Here is a 19,032-nt window from a genome sequence, read left to right on the forward strand (position 1 = left end):
CACAATCATAAGTGTCTAATTATATATTAAAATATAAATTTTTGTAGAAATATTTTAAAAAAATAATATAACAAAAGTAAAATAAGTGATTTGATTGGATATTTATTTAAAAAAGCTTTTTTAATGCATGTTAACTAATTATGTCTAGAAGAATAATAATTGTTATTAAATGGCTCCTTCAAACAAAAGGAATAATAATTAAAATAGGTAAATAAAGTAGAAAATAGACTATTGTTGTGTTAACACATAAAATCATTTAAAAGTGAAAATTTATTTCAAATTTTAATCACAATATTAATTGATTATATCTTGTAATAATGTTGATTCACATTAAATGCAATATGTCATTATATCTACCATTTTATTATTATTATTATTATTATTATTATTATTATTATTATTATTATTATTATTATTATTAATATTTATATAAAAAATTGGGTGAAATTTTTAATGGTTGCCTAAAGACATGGAATTTCCCTTTTTTCTTCAAAGAAAAACTCTTATATAATTATAATTAATATTAATAATTATTATTATTATTATTATTATTATTATTATTATTATTATTATTATTATTATTATTATTATTATTATTATTATTATTATTATTATTATTGATAATAGATTATTATATATTATAGAGTGGTAGGTTTCAGAGAATGTTAGATAGACGAAGTAAATATAGCAAAACGATAAAAATGACGAAGAATTGTGATGACAAAGAGTAGCTATTTATTTTTAGCATGAACGATTGTAGAAATCAGTAACTAAAAATCACAATTCTTTGATTGCAAAAAAAATTATTTCAATTTTGAATAAAATCTTTCACTTGAGTGGGAAAATGGGTTGAGTCCATCGGTACAATCCATTATTTTAAGTGGGAGGGTTAAATAGGATTATGAGAGGCGGTAGAATTGATTCGTTACTTGGATTAGGTTGGGTTGAGTTGATGTTGACTCATAAAATTTAATTTATATGAGTTAAAATAATATAAACATTAGAGTGATATAAATAAATAAAAAGCCAATTTATTTACCGAAGAGGTCATTAAAATATATAAATGAGTAGTGCATTACAAATGAGTGAAAAGTTTTAAAAAAATGTCAAAAAGAGAAGAGACTTACATTATAGCAATGTTCTCTTCTTCTAAAGTCTTCAAAGAATAAAAAAGAAATGTAGAATATTTAGAAAGAGAATGACTTCAAACTCTTTTTCTCTTTAATAATGGGTGAGTAGAAAAATATATGAAAGGCGAGGAGAAAAGGAGGGACTGTGTTTGTGTTTATGGTTTTGTTTCTAACTTTTTTATTTTATGTTTAATGGATGTTGGAAAATCAAGAAATGTTGTATGTGAGATTTTAAGGGAGTGAATTTGATATGTGGAAGTGTGGTAGAAAAAGAATTAGATTTGTAAGAGATTGTAAGAGGTTTAATGATAAAGATCTTTAATCTGGGCCATTAAATATAATTTATCAACGGATGTGAATGTTGCATTCATGATCCTTGTGACTTGGTTTGGCCCAATCAAATTATTCTAAAGATTTAATCTTGTCCTTTCAATATAATTCATCAATGGTTGTGGATTCATGATCCTTGTGACTTGTTTTGGACCAATCAAATTATTTTATTAAAGATTTAATCTTGTTCTTTCAATATAATTCATCAATGATTGCGATTTCATGATCCTTGTGACTTGGTTTTGGACCAATCAAATTATTCTATTAAAGATTTAATCTTGTCCTTTCATCAATAGTTGTAGATAGTGCATCTCAAATTCTTGTGATTTGGTTTGGACCAATCAAATTGTTCTGTTAAAGATACAATATCTTCCTCCTTATATGAAGATTTTTTGTTTTTTACTATTTTGTGTGTATATGTGTTTGGTTATAAATTTTCATTTTATAAGACAAATGAATACTATCGGTACTAATATTAGTAAAAATATTTTAAGAACAATAATAAATATATTTAATAATTTAAAATATAAATTACATTTAAAAAACACATTCTTTATGATTTTTTTTTTATCATTATAGAGTATATAGTTAAGAATAGAGGGTTCTTTAAAATAACTTTCTCACAAAAAGATAAATCAATACTACTAGTTAATAATAGAAAATACTATTTTTTTGTTATCATTAGGATGGTTATGGTTCATATAAATTGACTTGGTTCAGCAAATTTTATTCTTCTTTGTCTTTTTCTTTTTTTTTATGATATGTTGAAGTTTTTCATCAAAATTGATCTACAGAGGAGTAGGGTAACGGTAATGTGTGGTATAAAAAAAGTTTTCATTTTTTTTTGTGTGTAAAAACAAAGTTTTCTTTTAAAAAATAATGAAGTTTGAAGATGAAAATGAGAGTAAAAAAATTGAAAATAATCTTTAAATAAAGATGAAGTAAATCAAATATTATCAACGATTTAAATCAAATATGATAAACGATTTAAATCAAATATTCTAAGGTGATTTTGTATATTTGTTTAAATCTTATTGTTGGAATGAACATCACTAAGTGGTTTATATAGATTAAGTTCTAGCTGAATGTATTTATTTAATTAAAAATATTATTAACGGGAATATAAGTGGTTTGAATATTTAAAGCATTGTTAAATTCAATTTTCATAAATAACTATTGTCTTATTTTTTTTTTTTGCACTAACTAAGTAAATAATCTATATATAACTATTGTCTTATTCAATTTTCAATTTTCATATATAACTATTGTCTTATTCTTATATAACTAAGTAAATAAAATGAATTTATGTGACAATCAATTAAATTCTATATATTAATCTAGGAAATAATTGTTTATATTTTGCTTTATAATTTCTCTTAGTTTTTCTTATCTCCTTATTTGTAAAATTTTCTTTTCTCGTTCTTTTAGATTATCAAAAAAATTATAGTGAACACAAGATTACATTCATTTGGATCCATCTCAAGTCGAGACCCTCACTTAAAAAAATCAAAATAAATATTAAAGCCAATGTCATTATTTTAAAAAGTATTTTCTAAAATAAAAGATAAAATAAAATTCATACGAATACGATATGTAATGTACCTCAGACAGTCCTCACCTGTTTGTTTAACCAAAAGTTTCAGAGTGTGAGTTACAATTCTTACATAACTATCTTTAATGAAAAAAAAAAGAACGGAATAGATATACTACAAAAATAACAATTTATATTAAATATCGTTCACCTTTTTGTTTATCAATAACCTTCCCATGGTGCTCCGTCAAAGTGAAATTAAATTAACCAACTTTTAAATTAATATGCAAGTAAATTAATTCAAAAACTTGATACCCCTTCAATTTATTAATTCATCTCTTTTGTCAAAGCATTTGTGCGGCCACAAGTGCACTAACGGTTAAAATCGTAATTGAACACTTTTTTTTTTCTTTGAACCATGTTTCTTATGTTGGAAATGATGATAATATTAATGGAAGATTGTTGGAAATAATGACGACGTTAATGAGAGTGCGTTGTTGTCAAATTGAAAAAAATAAAGAATTCTCATGTAAGGGTGACACACTAGTAGTATTTATAAGGTGAAAATATAAAATTTTAGTGTACGACAATGGGTATCCCAATTTTGTAAAAAAGGAATAACGCATGCCATATTTTTGATGTCATAAATTAAATATTGGTATTTAAATATTATTTTAGTTAAATTTGTTTTGAACAATTATTTAAATTTGTATTTCAATTGGAGTTTGTATATTTATTTTATTACAAATTTGTATATTATTTTTATTTGTCATTTAAATATTGTTTCGGTTAAATTTGTTTTAAATAATAATTTAAATTTGTATTCTCATTGGAGTTTATATACTTATTTTATTATAAATAAGTATACAAATTATTTTTATTTGTTATTTAAATATTGCTTCGGATAAATTTGTTTAGAATAATTATTTAAATTTATATTCTAATTGGAGTTTGTATACTTATTTTATTCGAAATAAGTATACAAATTATTTTTATTTGTTATTTAAATATTTTTTCGGTTAAATTTGTTTAGAAAAATTATTTAAATTTGTATTCTCATTGGAGTTTGTGTACTTATTTTATTAGAAATAAGTATACAAATTATTTTTATTTGTTATTTAAATATTGTTTCGGTTAAATTTGTTTAGAATAGTTATTTGAATTTGTATTCCAATTGGAGTTTATATACTTATTTTATTAGAAATAAGTATACAAATTATTTTTATTTGTTATTTAAATATTGTTTCGGTTAAATTTGTTTAGAATAATTATTTAGATTTGTATTCCACATTTTTCTCTATTTGTCGCTTACGTTTTAGTAACGTTCATTTGACGTTAAGAACCAAAAATCAAGTTTCTGGATAATGTAGAGATGAAATCCTAACAAATATTTTTCAGGGACTAAAACTAAAAGTTGTTATATTTACAAGGACCAAAAATATATTTAAAAAAAAATATGCAGATATATATAGTAGAGTCTCAAACAATTTTAACGTATTACATAAATATTATAGATATAAAATAAGTTTTAAGTCTTATAAAATCTCAAAATTTAATTTTTAGTTTTTATAAAAAATCTCAATTTTTTGGTCTTAACAGAAAAATTTATTTATTTTTAGTCCTTATTTTAAAATTTGATACTTTTAGTTCTATAAAATCAAAAAAAGACTAAAGTGAATATTTTTTTTAAGAATTAAACTTAAAAAATTATAATTATGTAGAGACTAAAAATATATTTAACCATAAAATTAACTCAAAGAAAAAGGAAGAAAAAAAAAGTATCCTTACTAATTAATAGTCTTCAAACTCATTAAGCTATCATCATAAACAAACATAAAAAAAGTATAAAATAAAATGATATGTGTCTACACTACCAATCTATCTACTCTCACTCTTATGAGAGAAATTGATGCAATTTATAGCTAAAGACTACTATAGTAAAACTCTAAACTGAATTTAATAAATTCTAACTAATTGATCCTCTAACTAATTGAAGCCTCTAGAATATTTTTTAATATATATTTTTTAATATTCCCCTTTATATATTTAGATTGGGAAATATGTAAAGAGCCATTTGGTAAGTGAGTCATCTTAATTTCAAGGAAGTAGTCCAGGTTTCCTAGTTGTTTGAATGCAAATTCAGATTTCAGCTTGGTAATAAGTTGTTGAATATGAGTTAGGGAACTCCCAGTGAAGATTATATCATCAACATAAACAAAAGCCATTAATATAAACAAGGTGGAGTGTAAAATAAAGAGGTTGGGGTCATATTTATTGGCAGTGAAGCAATACTGAATTAGGGCTCATTTGAGTCTGTCAAACCAGGCCATTGGGGCTTGTTTTAGTCCACACAAAGCTTTGTTGAGCTTACACACCAAATTGAGCCTCAAAATCTGGAGGTTGAACTATGTATACTTCTTCTTAAACACCATTTAAAAAGGCATTAATCACATCAATTTGCTGAATATGCTAGTTGTTGGACACTGCAATCGTGAGCATAATACACACATGAATTTTTTTACTACTAGAGAGAACGTTTCCGTGAAGTTAGAACTAGCATGCTGATGAAATCCATTTGTCACAAGGTGTGCCTTATACTTATTGATTGATCTGGCACTGTACACAACCACCACAAGAGCCATATCCCTGATAATCTGAGTTATTCACATTCACGTGATACGTACCGGACGCATAATTAGGGTTGTGTTGCTATGGAGGATCAATCATGGAGTTCATAGACGAGGTCGATGATTGTGCCTGAGTAAGATTGATGACATCAGTTTCTTGATGCTTCTTATTTTTCTCAAGGCGAATCTCATGCGCAAGCAGGAACGACTTGTGTTCGTCCAACGAGCATGAATCTTCTTTGCTCATGACGACAACAACCGCATGAGCATAATCTTCAGGTAGGGCTTCAAGGACGATTTCAATGAGATTACAATGAGGAATGAGATCTCTAATGGAAATTAAAGATTCATTGATGTTGTTGCGAACACGAAGGATGAGCTCATCAATTTTACGACCCCCCTTGGTCAGACCATGTAACTCAAATTTGAGTTGACACGTCTTGGTTGTGAGTAATATGTGAAAGTGACGATGGATTTTATCTCAAACTTGCCATGAATAGTGACAATCAACAAGCTTCGTGAGGATTGAACTAGGAATTGTTGAAAGATTTCAGGTACAAACGAGTGCATCTATTGGCTCCTACTCTAGAAACTGAGGATTGAGACGATTTGCAGTGCAATCAGTCTAAAGCTTGTGGCCACAAATTATGCCATCAATTTGTTGTTTCAATTGCTTGAAGTTCTTCTCATCAAGCTTAACATAAATGAGGTGTGAAAAGTTGACATGCGAAGAAGGAAAATTGTTAGCGACATCAAAGAAAGGATTTATGCAAGCCATTGAATAACCCGGATCGAGAAAAACTTTAAAATACCATGTTAAAGTTGTCAAGTGATGAAAATAATAAAAAATAAAATAAAGAGTTGAGACAAGTTGACAAAATTACAAAGTTGCATTTTATTAAAATTAAATTATGATTACAATGGTGTAGTCTTCATTTATGGTAAAGACCACTGTAACATATTATAAAACTTAATCTAACAAACTCTAATAAAATATTTTAGATGCTTCAGTTAGAGTATCAAGCTATTTTAAGTTTACATATGCTGTATATCAGTAGTGTTAACAAACTCTAATAAAATATTTTAGATGTTGTTATTAGTAGTGTTAACATAAAGTTTTGAAGTTGACATTGAGCTTGTTAGTTTAAAATTTTTAACAAGTGATTTTAATTTTATATTTTAAAAATGATTATCACGAAATTTTTTTAAAAAGCAATATAAGTTATTTTAAATTTATTTATTTTTAATTAAAAAAATTGATATTTAATAATTTAAATATTTATTATTAGAGATTTTAACACAATAAAAATCACAATTTTAAAAAAAATATATTTTAAAAATTATTTTTATAAAGAGTTTCTCAAAATAATTTTTCTTTTTAATTATTTTTAAAAATTTCATTATCTAAAAAAAATTGTAACAAATAGATTAAATAATTAAAATCATACTTTTAAAATAAATCATTTAAACAAAATCTTCATTTGAAACTTTACTTTTAACTTTTTTTATAAAATATTATTAAAATAATACTATAAAAATAATTAAACAAACGGACCAATTATTCATGAACTCATAAAGGATTAGTTATAGATTTATTCGATAATGCTCGATCATATATTATTGGAATTCACCCAAATCTTGCTTGACCATTCCAGTAACTAATCAGGAGTGAAACAATGAAGGTATGGACTCATTATTTCCATTCAAGTAAAATGTAACTAGAAAATCGTCTTTTATATTGTAACAATTGTATAAATCATTCGACCATAAAAAATTAATACCAAGAAACATTTCATGCCAAGCAGCAATTGAAATTTCTCTATAGATGCTAGAAATGAGAATAAAACAAATATTTGGATTCTCTTATTTTTTTTCCTCCTTTTCTCTCTCATATTAGGAGAGAGATAAACACACAAATAATTATTTATTTTTATTTCTATATAAAAAATTATTTGTGTGTCTATCACTCTCTAAAAAAAAAAAAAAAGAGAAAATACAAATTCTAAAAACAATACCATCATTTGAATCACTCAATTTTAGCCAAGGTGCAATATTATGTCACAAACCAACAAACATACAACACAATAATAGAGAAAGTAAGTAAATATCAACAACAAACAAAAACCAATATTATCTTAAGTCTTAAGTTGTTAGAGTTAGTGCTCCTAATGTATTATGAAATTTATTTATTAAAAGAACAAGAGAATAAAAAAAGTAAAAGATGAGAGTATGTAATATTTTATTTTAATATGAATTATATTTATAAGACATAAGTCTTATACTTTACATGAATGAATGATCTAACATAATAATTTATAAAATAATTTATTTTTGGGAGTTAAAGACATGTTATGAAAAGTGGAAAACATATGAACACCCACGAATAGTTCATAATATTTATAACAAAAGCTTAATTTTATGTAAAAAAAATTAATAAAACTTAAAAGCAATCATGAATAACTTCATTTTTTCAAATAGTACATTTTCTTAATTTTTTTATGGAGTCGTTTTTCTTATCATGGTTATCATAAAAAACTCAAAATTATATAATGGATCTTGATTTTCCTTAGGTACTCATTAGCATTCTCCTTACCAATTAACAATATCTTGTGTAAATAAAGCTTTACATTTTTGTGTAAGACTATAATATTAAAATTATACTAATAACACACTCTTTAAAATACTTTTCTCAACACATTTTTTAATTAGTTGAAATTTATACGAATCCCACAAAATTTATGTGATTGATTTAGTGAGACTCAATAATTTTTAATTAATCAAATTTGTGTTGAAAACAATGTCTTAATATCCCTCCTTGTAAGAGCATTTGAGCATAATATATAGCGAAGACTAATCTAATATCCATGATATATTTAGAATGACGAGGATGAATTGAGTAAATCTTTAATTTAGTTCTCTTTTTTGTCTATAAATTGTAAAAATATAATAAATAATCTATAAACTACTATTAATTCATCAATTTTCTTAATAAATCTATGAAGTTAATATTTCACTTTTAAAATAGGACAGAATAATAATCTTCATGACAAAATTTATAAATTAAGAACAATTTAAAGACAATTAATTGTGTTTTTATATTATAGTTAAATATAAAATAAAAAAGACCGAAACATTCATACCAAATTAAAAGTTTACTCTATGTACTTTAGATGAAGAGTATATTTGAAACCGGATAAAGAGTAAATTACATATCACAACAACAACAAAAAAGTAAATTTCAAAAATAATATATAAAATTATAGAATTGTATCAATATAAATCTCACATTATCAATGTATGAACATCATTTACTGCGTCGCATAGTCATTACACCAAATCCAATCCAATTCTAGTTTGGACTTGAATTGTTTGCAATTTCAAGCAGTTAATGATTTTGATCGTTAATCCAAATCTAACGGTTCAAATAACATAATAATAAAATAACTATAAACGATCTCGACTATCCATTTCTGATCGGACGGTTCACAGCAGCAACCGCTGCAAATCCAATTCCATTTTCTTAAGGGATTAGCCAAGGGAGATTGGGGTAAGGTTTCTGGGTTGTTTGTTGGAGTTCCTTTCTATCCATCATCTATTATGCTATGGATACCCTTTCAAGGATTACATTCCTCTCCACTTGTTACACCTTTCAGTTCCCCAAAACTTGTGCATTATCTCCCCCTTTCTCAACTGCTTTTTCAACAACTACACCCATTGTTTCAGCACTAAGAGCTGCTCCTCCTACTACAGGTTCGCACCTTTCTTCATTTTCCCCTTTTCTCGTTGCGATATAATTTATTTCGTCATTTTTTTTAGAAATTGATTAAGCATTTTTCTTAGAGGATGAAAATAGACTCATTAAGATGTTGTTTCATGTATCAAACCCACAATGTAATTAACTTTGGGCTAAAGTGATTAATGTGTTTACAAATGAATCCGTGTGGAGTCTCTGAATTCGAACTCTGAAATAATCTTTGCTTAGACTTTACTGTATTACCAAACCTTTCCTCTTAAAATAGAGAGTTAAGACAAAAAAAATCCCACCATATAATCGTGCATTTGAAAGAAAACTGTTTGTTAACTTAGAATGTGCATTATCTATAAAGCATCGATATTGATACCAAACGCAATATTAACATGTTGACATTAGGCAATAATTTAAGAAAACGGAAGTGATTGAATGTAACCATACACGTCAGTGTTGGAAACTGACACATGTCAAACACTAGATCCATCTTCAATTTGAAGTGTTGGTGTTACATAGCACAATATACTTTCTCTATGGACAAATTAATTGAAGATACTATTAGTTTTTGCAATTTTATAATTTTGGATTTCTTTTTTTCGGTGTTTATAATCTTGGTCTTTGCTGATAGCATACTCACAAGAGGATATGGAGTGCAATGCGATTATTGAAAAAAATTGTTTAAAAGACAACATTAAAACTAGGTATAAAGGTGCCTCAATCCATTATTATTTTTTTAAGTATATGTATAATTTTTAGAGCTTAGATAACAAGAGAGTGGGATTAGAAAGAAGAGTGGTTTGAAGTGTTAATTTTCTTGGATGAATACCTTGTTGATACATTAAACTTGAGGGTGCATCTAAACAACTGTTGTCAAAAACAAGCTTCTGTTATTATTGACTGGGAATTATTGGCCTCCTTGTTTATTTTTTGTATTGTCGATCATTTTAGTTCTCTTTTATTTGTTAATCTAATTATTATTCGATTAAAATAAGTTGTTATATTGTACGTTTAACACTAGTGTTTCAATTATTACCCTAGTCCTTATAGATTAAAATCTAAACAGGTTTGACATTCTTGTCACTACTTTCTTTTTTATTCTAGGCCTTCTTTTTGTTCCATCGAAAAAATTGTTATATGCAAAAACTATTCATGAACTTTTACTTTACAGCTTAGGCTTTTGGGAGAACTATTCATGACGTGGTATCAAAGTCTCTTTGACCAAGTAATCAAGGTAGGTGGGCATGAGCACTGTCCTTGCCTCAAGCCTCAAAAACAAGTGTTAGGATATAGAATAAGGCTTTTGCATGAGATGGCACAAATGAAAGTTGAATTTTAGCACATGATAGCCATGCATAAGCATTGTCCACTCTTCAAACCCAAAAAAGGCTCTTGGATGAGGGGGTGTGTTATGTTTAATAACTATTCATCAGGTGTCCCCAAAGGATTAGCCAGTGGTTTGGGTTGGGATACCAAAAGTATTATGAAGGAGGTCGAGGGTTCTTACTCCTGCTATTAGCATTAAATTCTCCCCATAACAAACTAGCCACTAACATTTAACAATAAAAATATTATTCATCAGTTGTAGGGTTTAACAAATAATTCAACCTTTTAGTTTCTATATTCATTGAAGTACATGTTCTGCTATCATTATTTCTATCCTTTTAGCTTCTATAAAGAAATAATACTTAATCCTTTGCATGATATCCTCTTTTTTTTCTTTTCTTTTTTTTCTCTTCCTGTTATTGGCAATCTGTTTCTGCATAGAGCTAATTTTTTGAAATTCTTAATTTTTAGTGAGTGATGATGATGAAGATGTCTTACAAATATTTTTGAAGGAGAGAGAATTAAACGGGGATTTTGTATCAAGAACTTCTGATTTATTATGGCAAATGAATTTCAGAAATTCTGGTGATTATGATGTTAGTAAGCTTACTAGCGACACTTCCCAACAAATAGAGCAGGTGCAGCTGACTCATTGTATCTAATTTCAAACTATTCTGGTTCAATTTTTATAATAATATCAAGTGTGTCAGTTTTGGAAATTCTTTTCTTTGTTCCGATCCAGTTGCAAGTTCTGTATATTGTTTCTTTGATCGGGCAAATCAGTTTCATGTGATTCTTCTAATACTTACTTGTAGATCATAGAGACTAACAGTGTCAGTGATGGCGGTTTTTTGAAACTTTCAAGTACGCAAGAGTGGCTGTTAGGTGATAATTCCGCACCAATAAACAAGAAGCTGACTGCAAAGGTATGGTTTTTTTCCTTTCTTATTTGGATATGGTGAACATTCATTTTCTTGTTTATGTCATTTTCCTTAACAGAATGTGGGAAACTTGATGTGATATTGATATGTTTTTTCAAATAATTTTCAAGTTCACATTATTTCTTGGTAAGTAAATTATTGGATCATTGTATAATATTTGATGCCACACTTCATATGTCAACAGATAATCCAGGACAACAGAGCAAGACTCAAGAAACTAAACAAGCTCCAATATCAATCTGTATGATTCCTCTCTTGACTCAGTATGTTCTTCATTTTCCTGAAGTCAGTAACACTTACCTCAAGGCATGTAGGCTTGGATCATTCATAATTGTTCTGATATTGTTTAAGCTGCTGATTTTTAAATTGTTATTGTTAAATTTTAGCTCAAGAGGGAACTACTACTTCTCTCTGTGGGTATTGGATTGGCTTGTAGTGGATATTGCTTGATAACTTTGTCAGTACAGGTAAACTTTACATTTTCATGCCTTTGTTTTTCTAGTCTCATTAGCATGCTATTATAATTTACATAACTAGATCAATTTAATGCTTCTTACTACTCAGTTGTGTTCTTTCTTCATTATAACACTAACTTTAGATGGAGGCTATTGGCAATGTCTTACCATAATATTGTCACAAAATAGGGCTTGATGCCTTTTGCTTTGATGTTTCTCAGTATAAATAATTGTTACAACATTTACATCTAATGATTACTAATTAAGGGGATCAAATCAAATTCTAATTTGTCTAAATTATTTTAGGAAAGCTGATAAATAAATTACAAATTAATATTATTTCATGACTCACAAATATAATGGTTTTACTTTCAACATCGTGGTGTAAGTTCCAAATTATTTCCTTCGTCTTAAAACAAAAAGTATGCACATCTGCACATGCTGTATCAGTGCGTGAAAAGAAGTTTGGAGCATCTATGTTGAACTGATGTTTGTACCTGTCTTTTCAGGCTGCTTTAAGTTATGCGATTGGAGTCCTTTTCAGGTTTGTTATGCATTTTTCTATATTATGTCTTGAATTTTTCGGCGAGTATAACTAGAAATTCTTTCGGGAATCTGAGAAGCCTAGTGAATTGTATATGGTTGGCTGTCCCTTTTAAAACAACTACTAGATGTGTGGATTAAGACATGCTATGATAATTAGGCTAGTTGTTTCTTTTTTTTTTAAACAACCAATCAAAATATTAAATAAAAGAGTTCCGAGCACAAGATGTGTCAGAACCAAACAAACAAGAAGTTATACAAAACATCCCCAATCATAATATTTCTTTTCATGACAGTTGCTCTTTCTGGGTTCAAAGAAAATAAAATATATATAGCCTTCGTTGCTTATTTTGGTACTTTACCGATATATAATTTTCAATGCAGTTGCGTGTACCTTCAGCTCTTGTATCAACATGCAGACAGCATATCCAGTGAAACCGTTCCTCAAATATTCATGAAAAAGAAGTCAAAAAAGTACGAAGGAATAACTTTCGCCTTGAATTTGTTTTAGTCGCGCCAGATAGCATTCTCTGTTGTTGACATTTTCTTATCCCATATTTTATTCAAACAAATTTTCTTAACCAGAATTGGTATAAGAAGTGAAGACCTTGAAGATTTTTTGGAGAAAACAATCAAGGGTAGCGGTATATCACTTTCATCTCCAAGGCTTGTGATCCCGGCGGCAATTTATGGACTTTGGGCTGTGTCTCATCAGTATATTACTAGTGATTTGTTTGATTTTCAGGTATCCAAAAACACACTCTCTTGAGAGTGCTTTACTATTAAACTACTGCCTAACACATTGGTCGGCTTATAACTATTTTTTGGTGATATTAGCTTGTGCCAGCCATGTTTGGGATGTTTGTGTACAAGGCTGCTGCTTTAGTGCAAGTTTATAGAGACAATAAAGGGTTAGGCTTTGTATTTCCAGAAGATGAATGAAGGCTCTAAGTGACTCAACTATTTATTTTGCTATGCTCAGAAGAATGCGCCATACCCTACATCCTCAAATATTGGAAATAGCTAGTTGCATTATCTTGTACCGAAATAAATGTCATATATATATTGAAAGAATGGAATATAATTTGAAATGATAAAAAATGGCTGTTGAAGTTTTCCTATGCATGTGGTCGCTAACTATAATTTAGTTCAAAGATGTAAATGTAAGTTTGCAGTTGTTTTGCTTGGGTATTGTTGTATATACATTTATTTATGGCACCGTTTTTTGTAGTTTGACAATCATGTGATCATAATAAGTCATCCAGTGCAGGGTGACAAAGTAGTTTGTTTTATTATTTGGGAAATTGTTGGTAAACGTTATCGTGGGAATAGGTTTCTGTCCCATTCAATGTTGAGTTATGGCCGAATTCCCACGCCAGTAACCATGTGAGTACAATTAAAGATCCAATAATTGGTGCCATTGAGGAACCATATGCCATGTTAACTGTTGGATCGAAATCAGACTATCTAAATTTAATTCACTGATTATACTAACTGCGTGCTTTTGTGATTGTTGGCAATCTCAATCTGCTAAACCATGGCCAATGGATATTGCATAGACCCATTCCATCTAGTTCCAAACAATTCATGTGAGGCCTAGAAGCAATGCAAGGACTAGAGGAATGACTTCCAAATCAAAGCTCACAAAACATACTTGCAAAGGAATGTCATATTGATTTGCTTGGAGGGGAATGGTGGAGGAGATCAACTATTTTAAACTATACTTACTTGATTCAACTTTTGCAGGAGGGATTAAGAGGAAGAGAGATTTGGTAAACAAAGAAGAAAGATTAAAACAAAGGAGAGGGATTAAAACAAATTTACATTAATGTCGTAATTACAACTCGTATAATAATTGTAGGATATCTTATGCACATTCTTTAGAACAAAAAATATTATGTTACATTCAAGCATGGATCTACATCAAATGGATTGGAGGCAGCTGCCCCATTTATCTATATATTTTGCTTATAGTTGTTGAATAGTTTTGTTTTTGTCTTTTTAAAAATTAATTATTATCTCCACTAAAAATTATTAAATTATTTTATTTGTAAATAATTAAATGTTCAACTATATCAGAGATTAATTGTTGAATAATTATTGGTCACATTTAGAACAAAAGATATATTTGATGTATAGAAAATGAACAAAAAATCATATAACAATTTAAGTTATGAAAATACATATAGAAATATAATTGATAAATGTTAAAGTGTCTCCAATTTGTAGGTGTAAAATGATATCGTTTTTTGCTTAGTAATAATTATATCATTATTTTATCATTTACACATTGACCTTTTTTTTATATAAATATTTATAATACATAATTTTTTTACCACTAATCAAAATTTTTAAATTCGTCATTATTTATATCGACAATTTATATTTTTCTTCTTCTTCTTCTTCTTCTTCTTCTTCTTACATTCACAATATATCTCTATTAAATTCTAATGCAAATTCAAATATATGTATTAACCGAATTTAACTCTCCTATGGTGAGAAGTTGGTAAAGTGAGTAGATGAATAATTGATATTATAACTATCTATAATTGATTATAAATGTGCACATAATATTAATAATTCATTTGATGATATTACTCACTTTATCCTCTAAAATGAGTTATTTACTTTAAAAAAGTCAATTACTTTTTAACATACAATAAAAAAAATTCTCAACAAAAAAAAAGCCCTCCCTCTTGTAAAAAACTAGCTTGCAAGAAAAAATTGCTATTTTTTTTGACAGCAAATAAGTTATTAAAAAGAAAATATTTAATTATAAATTAAATTTTCTATTTTTATTAAATTATAAAATCATTTTTTTATTTTAAAATTTAATTCCTCATTTTAATACTTTAACTAAAAATTAATAATATTATATACTTTAAATAATGTGAGATATTATATGATGATGTATAATAATTAATATCCATAAAATCGCAATAAAATTTTTAAAATAAAACTTTTAATTTTAATTTTTTTTAATAATTATTACATTTAAATAATTTTATATTGTAAAATTATATATTATATAATTTAAAAATATTATATGTCCTTTTTTTAATTAAAAAATGAGATAGACTAAATAAGAGACTTATTTTATAAATTAAAGAAAATAAAAATTGTAATTAAGCTAAAAATGAAAAATCCACTAGAGTAGTAGCCAGTGTTATGTATGGTGCTTACTGCTTACTGCATCGAACCTAACTAACATTGTTTCCCCCGTCTTCCATTCTACCTCCCACTTGCATCACCCTCACTCTCTCTTCAACATTTTCTATCTACGTTCTGCTAATATCATAAATTAATTAATTAACTACCATTATTTATTATATTTAAAACTAGATCGGCATCGTCGTGGTCTGAGACTGAAACCCTAGCTAGTAGATCAGATCTCAACTCCATGGCTATGACGCCAAGAAAAACTCGCAACCGTGAAATGCTCTTCGACTCCGTCATCGCTCTCGTATTCATCCTCGTCGCCTGTGTCGACCTCTGCGACGGCGCCACCGTTGTCGACGTCTACCGTCTAATCCAATACGATATGTCAGGTGTTCCATTCGGATCTCGACTCGCTAGCCTCAATCACCACGCCGCTTCTCTCCATTTCTCTCCTCATGCTGATCTATCTCGCACCGTTCTCCTCATACCTCTTCGCGAACTCAATATGTCCTTTGTTCAAGGTTCTTATTCTTCTCTATGTTTTATTTTTTTCAATTTATTTTATTGTTGTTTGTGCTGAGAGATTTAACTGTTGTGCACGATGTTGATTTGCAATGTAATTTGATATTTTATGCTACTTACGAATAGTGTTTGCGAAACGCTTAGTGTTATTGCGGTGTCTCCGTGTTCAATGCTAACTTTTTTTCTTAGTTGTTGATTTTTGACTTTTTTTTTACTTTCGCCGTATAAATTTTTGTAATAAATATTAGTTTGGGACAAAAAAAGTAAGTACTGAAGTATTTGTTGGAATGTCATGGTTCATTTAATATTTATAGAATGGGAAATGCTAACAAGTGCCCTTGGGGCACTTGTTAAGAATCCAAATGTAGAAAAAAAATTTGGAAGTTGTGTAATTCATTCTTTGAAATTGTAAAAATTAAAAATTTTCTCTCAAAATTGTGTTTTATTTCTTTTTTTGGTTGCTTAACAAGTGCCCTTTTGTTAGCATGACCCTTACAGAATAAGAAAATATTAATGTCTTTCTGAGAAGTATATATAGGAGGAATCTTAGAAATACATCACGGGGTTTGTGTTGAGATAGTGCTATTGCGTGTTGAAAATTAATTGATGCTAGATCGGTTAAGATGTCTTACATATAAAGCTGTTTGAATTGACTTATTTGAGCTTATCACTAACATAAGCAATTGTGTGACTATTTGAGATAGATTATAGAAATAGCTTAGGTTGTGTCCCCATAAGCTGTTTTTAGCTTATTTCCATAAGTTCTTCAAGGTAGCTTATAAAAACAGCTTATAGCTTATATGGAAACACTTTAACTTTATTTTATCTTTTGTTATAGAGATAACTTGTATATAAACATTTATACAGTTAAGCTATATATCCAAATAGTGTGTAGCTCGGATCTATAACTGTCAAACAACGTAATAATATATATGCTGTAGGATGCAGGAAAAGTCCTGTTATTATTGTGTAATTGTGGTTATATATTGAAAAGCGGGTTGCTGCCCCATCACAACATTATCTGCTCTAGTAAAAGTATGAAAATAGTTGTTATTACTATTTTTTATTGATTGTTATTTGAAGAATGGTTTGTTTTTTTTCATCCTAATAAATTTAACAACATCAAAATATTGTGTGACTGATATGGCAGAATATATTGCTGCTAGCAAGCCTCTGGGGGGTTTAATTTTGTTGCTGCCCCAGATGTTCAGTGTTGAAAACAAAGGTGGTGTGGGAAGTAATCATGATGATGGGAGCAAAGAACTACTGAAGAATGTGCTGGATGAGGTTGAACAAATACTTATACACACCAACTTACCTGTGAGTAAATTTAAAAAAGCTGCTTCTATATCCAGATTGTTGTAGTTATTTTTCCCTTGGAATTTCGTCTAAAATGGATTGTTTGCTGGAAATCAAGTAGCAAAAATTAACTGCTTAGCTCATGAACTATGAATTCCTTTACATTATCATTGTTTCTTTTCCTTCTACGTCATCAAGTCATGTTATACTCTTTAAACTAATTTATGCAGTGTATTGACCAACTAAGCTGTGTACTCAACTGATTTTATTAGCAAACTTATTGGTTTTTTTCAGTGATTTGTTTGATGAAAGAAAACCAGCCTTGTAAATTTCCTACCAATTTGATGATGACTGAATACTTTGGGTAGCTTGTTTATGTTAAAGTCAAATTCGGTTTGAATTACAAATGTCATTATGCATGCATTTGTGATCCACAGACCTTGTTTATTCACTTACAATAAATGATTTACTTGCTTATTTTTTATATAAATTGTGACAGATGATTTATGAACCTAGTTTTGATATTTCACTATGGACATGCTTCTCAAACCATCCTTATGTGTTTCATGTATCTTAGATCTGGGCTGGGCTGATCAGTTAGTGCTGTACTGGCAAAATTGGAAAGTTTCCCCCAAGTTCTATCCTCTATCATAACCTTTGTCTGTTACTACCATTTCTGTATTTCATAGTGTGGATGTTAGATACTTGGTTTGGGCCTAAGCCCAACAAGTGTGCTGAATATTGAAAAGCGTACAAGTTCTGATGTGGCTGGTTTGTTAGAGGAAAAAATGTGGATAAAGGGAGTGTTTGGCAAGGAGAGGATTCATGCATTACATTTTCAGTTAGAAACCTCATGGTTTGAGCAGAGAGATAAATGTCTTTACTCTGAGGAGCTTTTGTATGAGGTTTATAGAGGTTTTCTTCTATAATACATCTATCTTCAATCAATAAGACAATTTCTTCTTTTTAAATTCGGCCCTCTCATTATCCAAAAACATTACAATAAAAATATATTTAGGTTCCTATCAGTGGACTAGCGCAAATTCTCAAATTTTGTCTCATAACCAATGTTCGATAGAGATAATATGGCTCTGAAATTGGTTTCTCAATTTTTTGAAGACCAATATCACTGTGCTGCTTATTGTGATGATGACATTTTCAATGGGAAGTGAGAAAAGGAAAGGGATACATCTGTGCAATGAATTGCATTGTTCTTCCATAATATATTGTTTTTTTCCAATCTATCCAAGTATTTAATTTTTAGTTTTTTTTTGGTACGTTTGATCATGGCATCCTTTTCGACTAATGTAGGGGAGCACAGTTCTTGCAAGTGTGTTTTGTTATTTTTTGCTACTATTATATTATCACAAACCTCTATAATTATTATTTATTTTTTTAGTTTAACTTTTAGGATGCTGCATTCC

The 19,032-nt window shown here is 28.3% G+C and overlaps 2 protein-coding genes across 3 annotated transcripts in view; both read left to right on the forward strand.

Annotated features, from left to right (window-relative positions):
* Positions 1–9,089: 9,089 nt before the first annotated feature.
* LOC101499188 (uncharacterized) lies at positions 9,090–13,749 on the forward strand. Its single transcript, XM_004506144.4, has 9 exons — positions 9,090–9,368; positions 11,161–11,327; positions 11,505–11,615; positions 11,815–11,871; positions 12,017–12,097; positions 12,595–12,629; positions 13,013–13,102; positions 13,214–13,373; positions 13,466–13,749. The coding sequence occupies exons 1-9, from the start codon at positions 9,221–9,223 to the stop codon at positions 13,568–13,570; spliced, it is 954 nt and encodes a 317-aa protein (XP_004506201.1). The 5' UTR covers positions 9,090–9,220; the 3' UTR covers positions 13,571–13,749.
* A 2,041-nt stretch (positions 13,750–15,790) lies between these two features.
* Positions 15,791–19,032, forward strand: part of LOC101498867 (uncharacterized) — a 10,725-nt gene continuing 7,483 nt past the window's right edge. Inside the window, exons 1-2 of one of the 2 annotated variants that reach the window (XM_004506143.4) lie at positions 15,791–16,308; positions 17,460–17,629. In XM_004506143.4, coding sequence (XP_004506200.1) covers positions 16,029–16,308; positions 17,460–17,629 — 450 coding nt within the window. In that variant the 5' untranslated portion in view covers positions 15,791–16,028. The remainder of the gene's footprint in view (positions 16,309–17,459; positions 17,630–19,032) is intronic. The other variant, XM_027335864.2, reaches the window with a different exon arrangement.

This window comes from Cicer arietinum, chromosome 6, assembly GCF_000331145.2.
Source record: "Cicer arietinum cultivar CDC Frontier isolate Library 1 chromosome 6, Cicar.CDCFrontier_v2.0, whole genome shotgun sequence".
Lineage (NCBI taxonomy): Eukaryota > Viridiplantae > Streptophyta > Magnoliopsida > Fabales > Fabaceae > Cicer > Cicer arietinum.

What these genes read in the sequence shown, in the direction of transcription:
- LOC101499188 (XM_004506144.4), top strand. Translation starts at nt 9,221, where the DNA reads ATGGATACCCTTTCAAGGATTACATTCCTCTCCACTTGTTACACCTTT. An exon ending in AGCTGCTCCTCCTACTACAG is followed by an intron (nt 9,369 to 11,160) that starts GTTCGCACCTTT and finishes CTTAATTTTTAG; the next exon opens with TGAGTGATGATGATGAAGAT. An exon ending in ACAAGCTCCAATATCAATCT is followed by an intron (nt 11,872 to 12,016) that starts GTATGATTCCTC and finishes GTTAAATTTTAG; the next exon opens with CTCAAGAGGGAACTACTACT.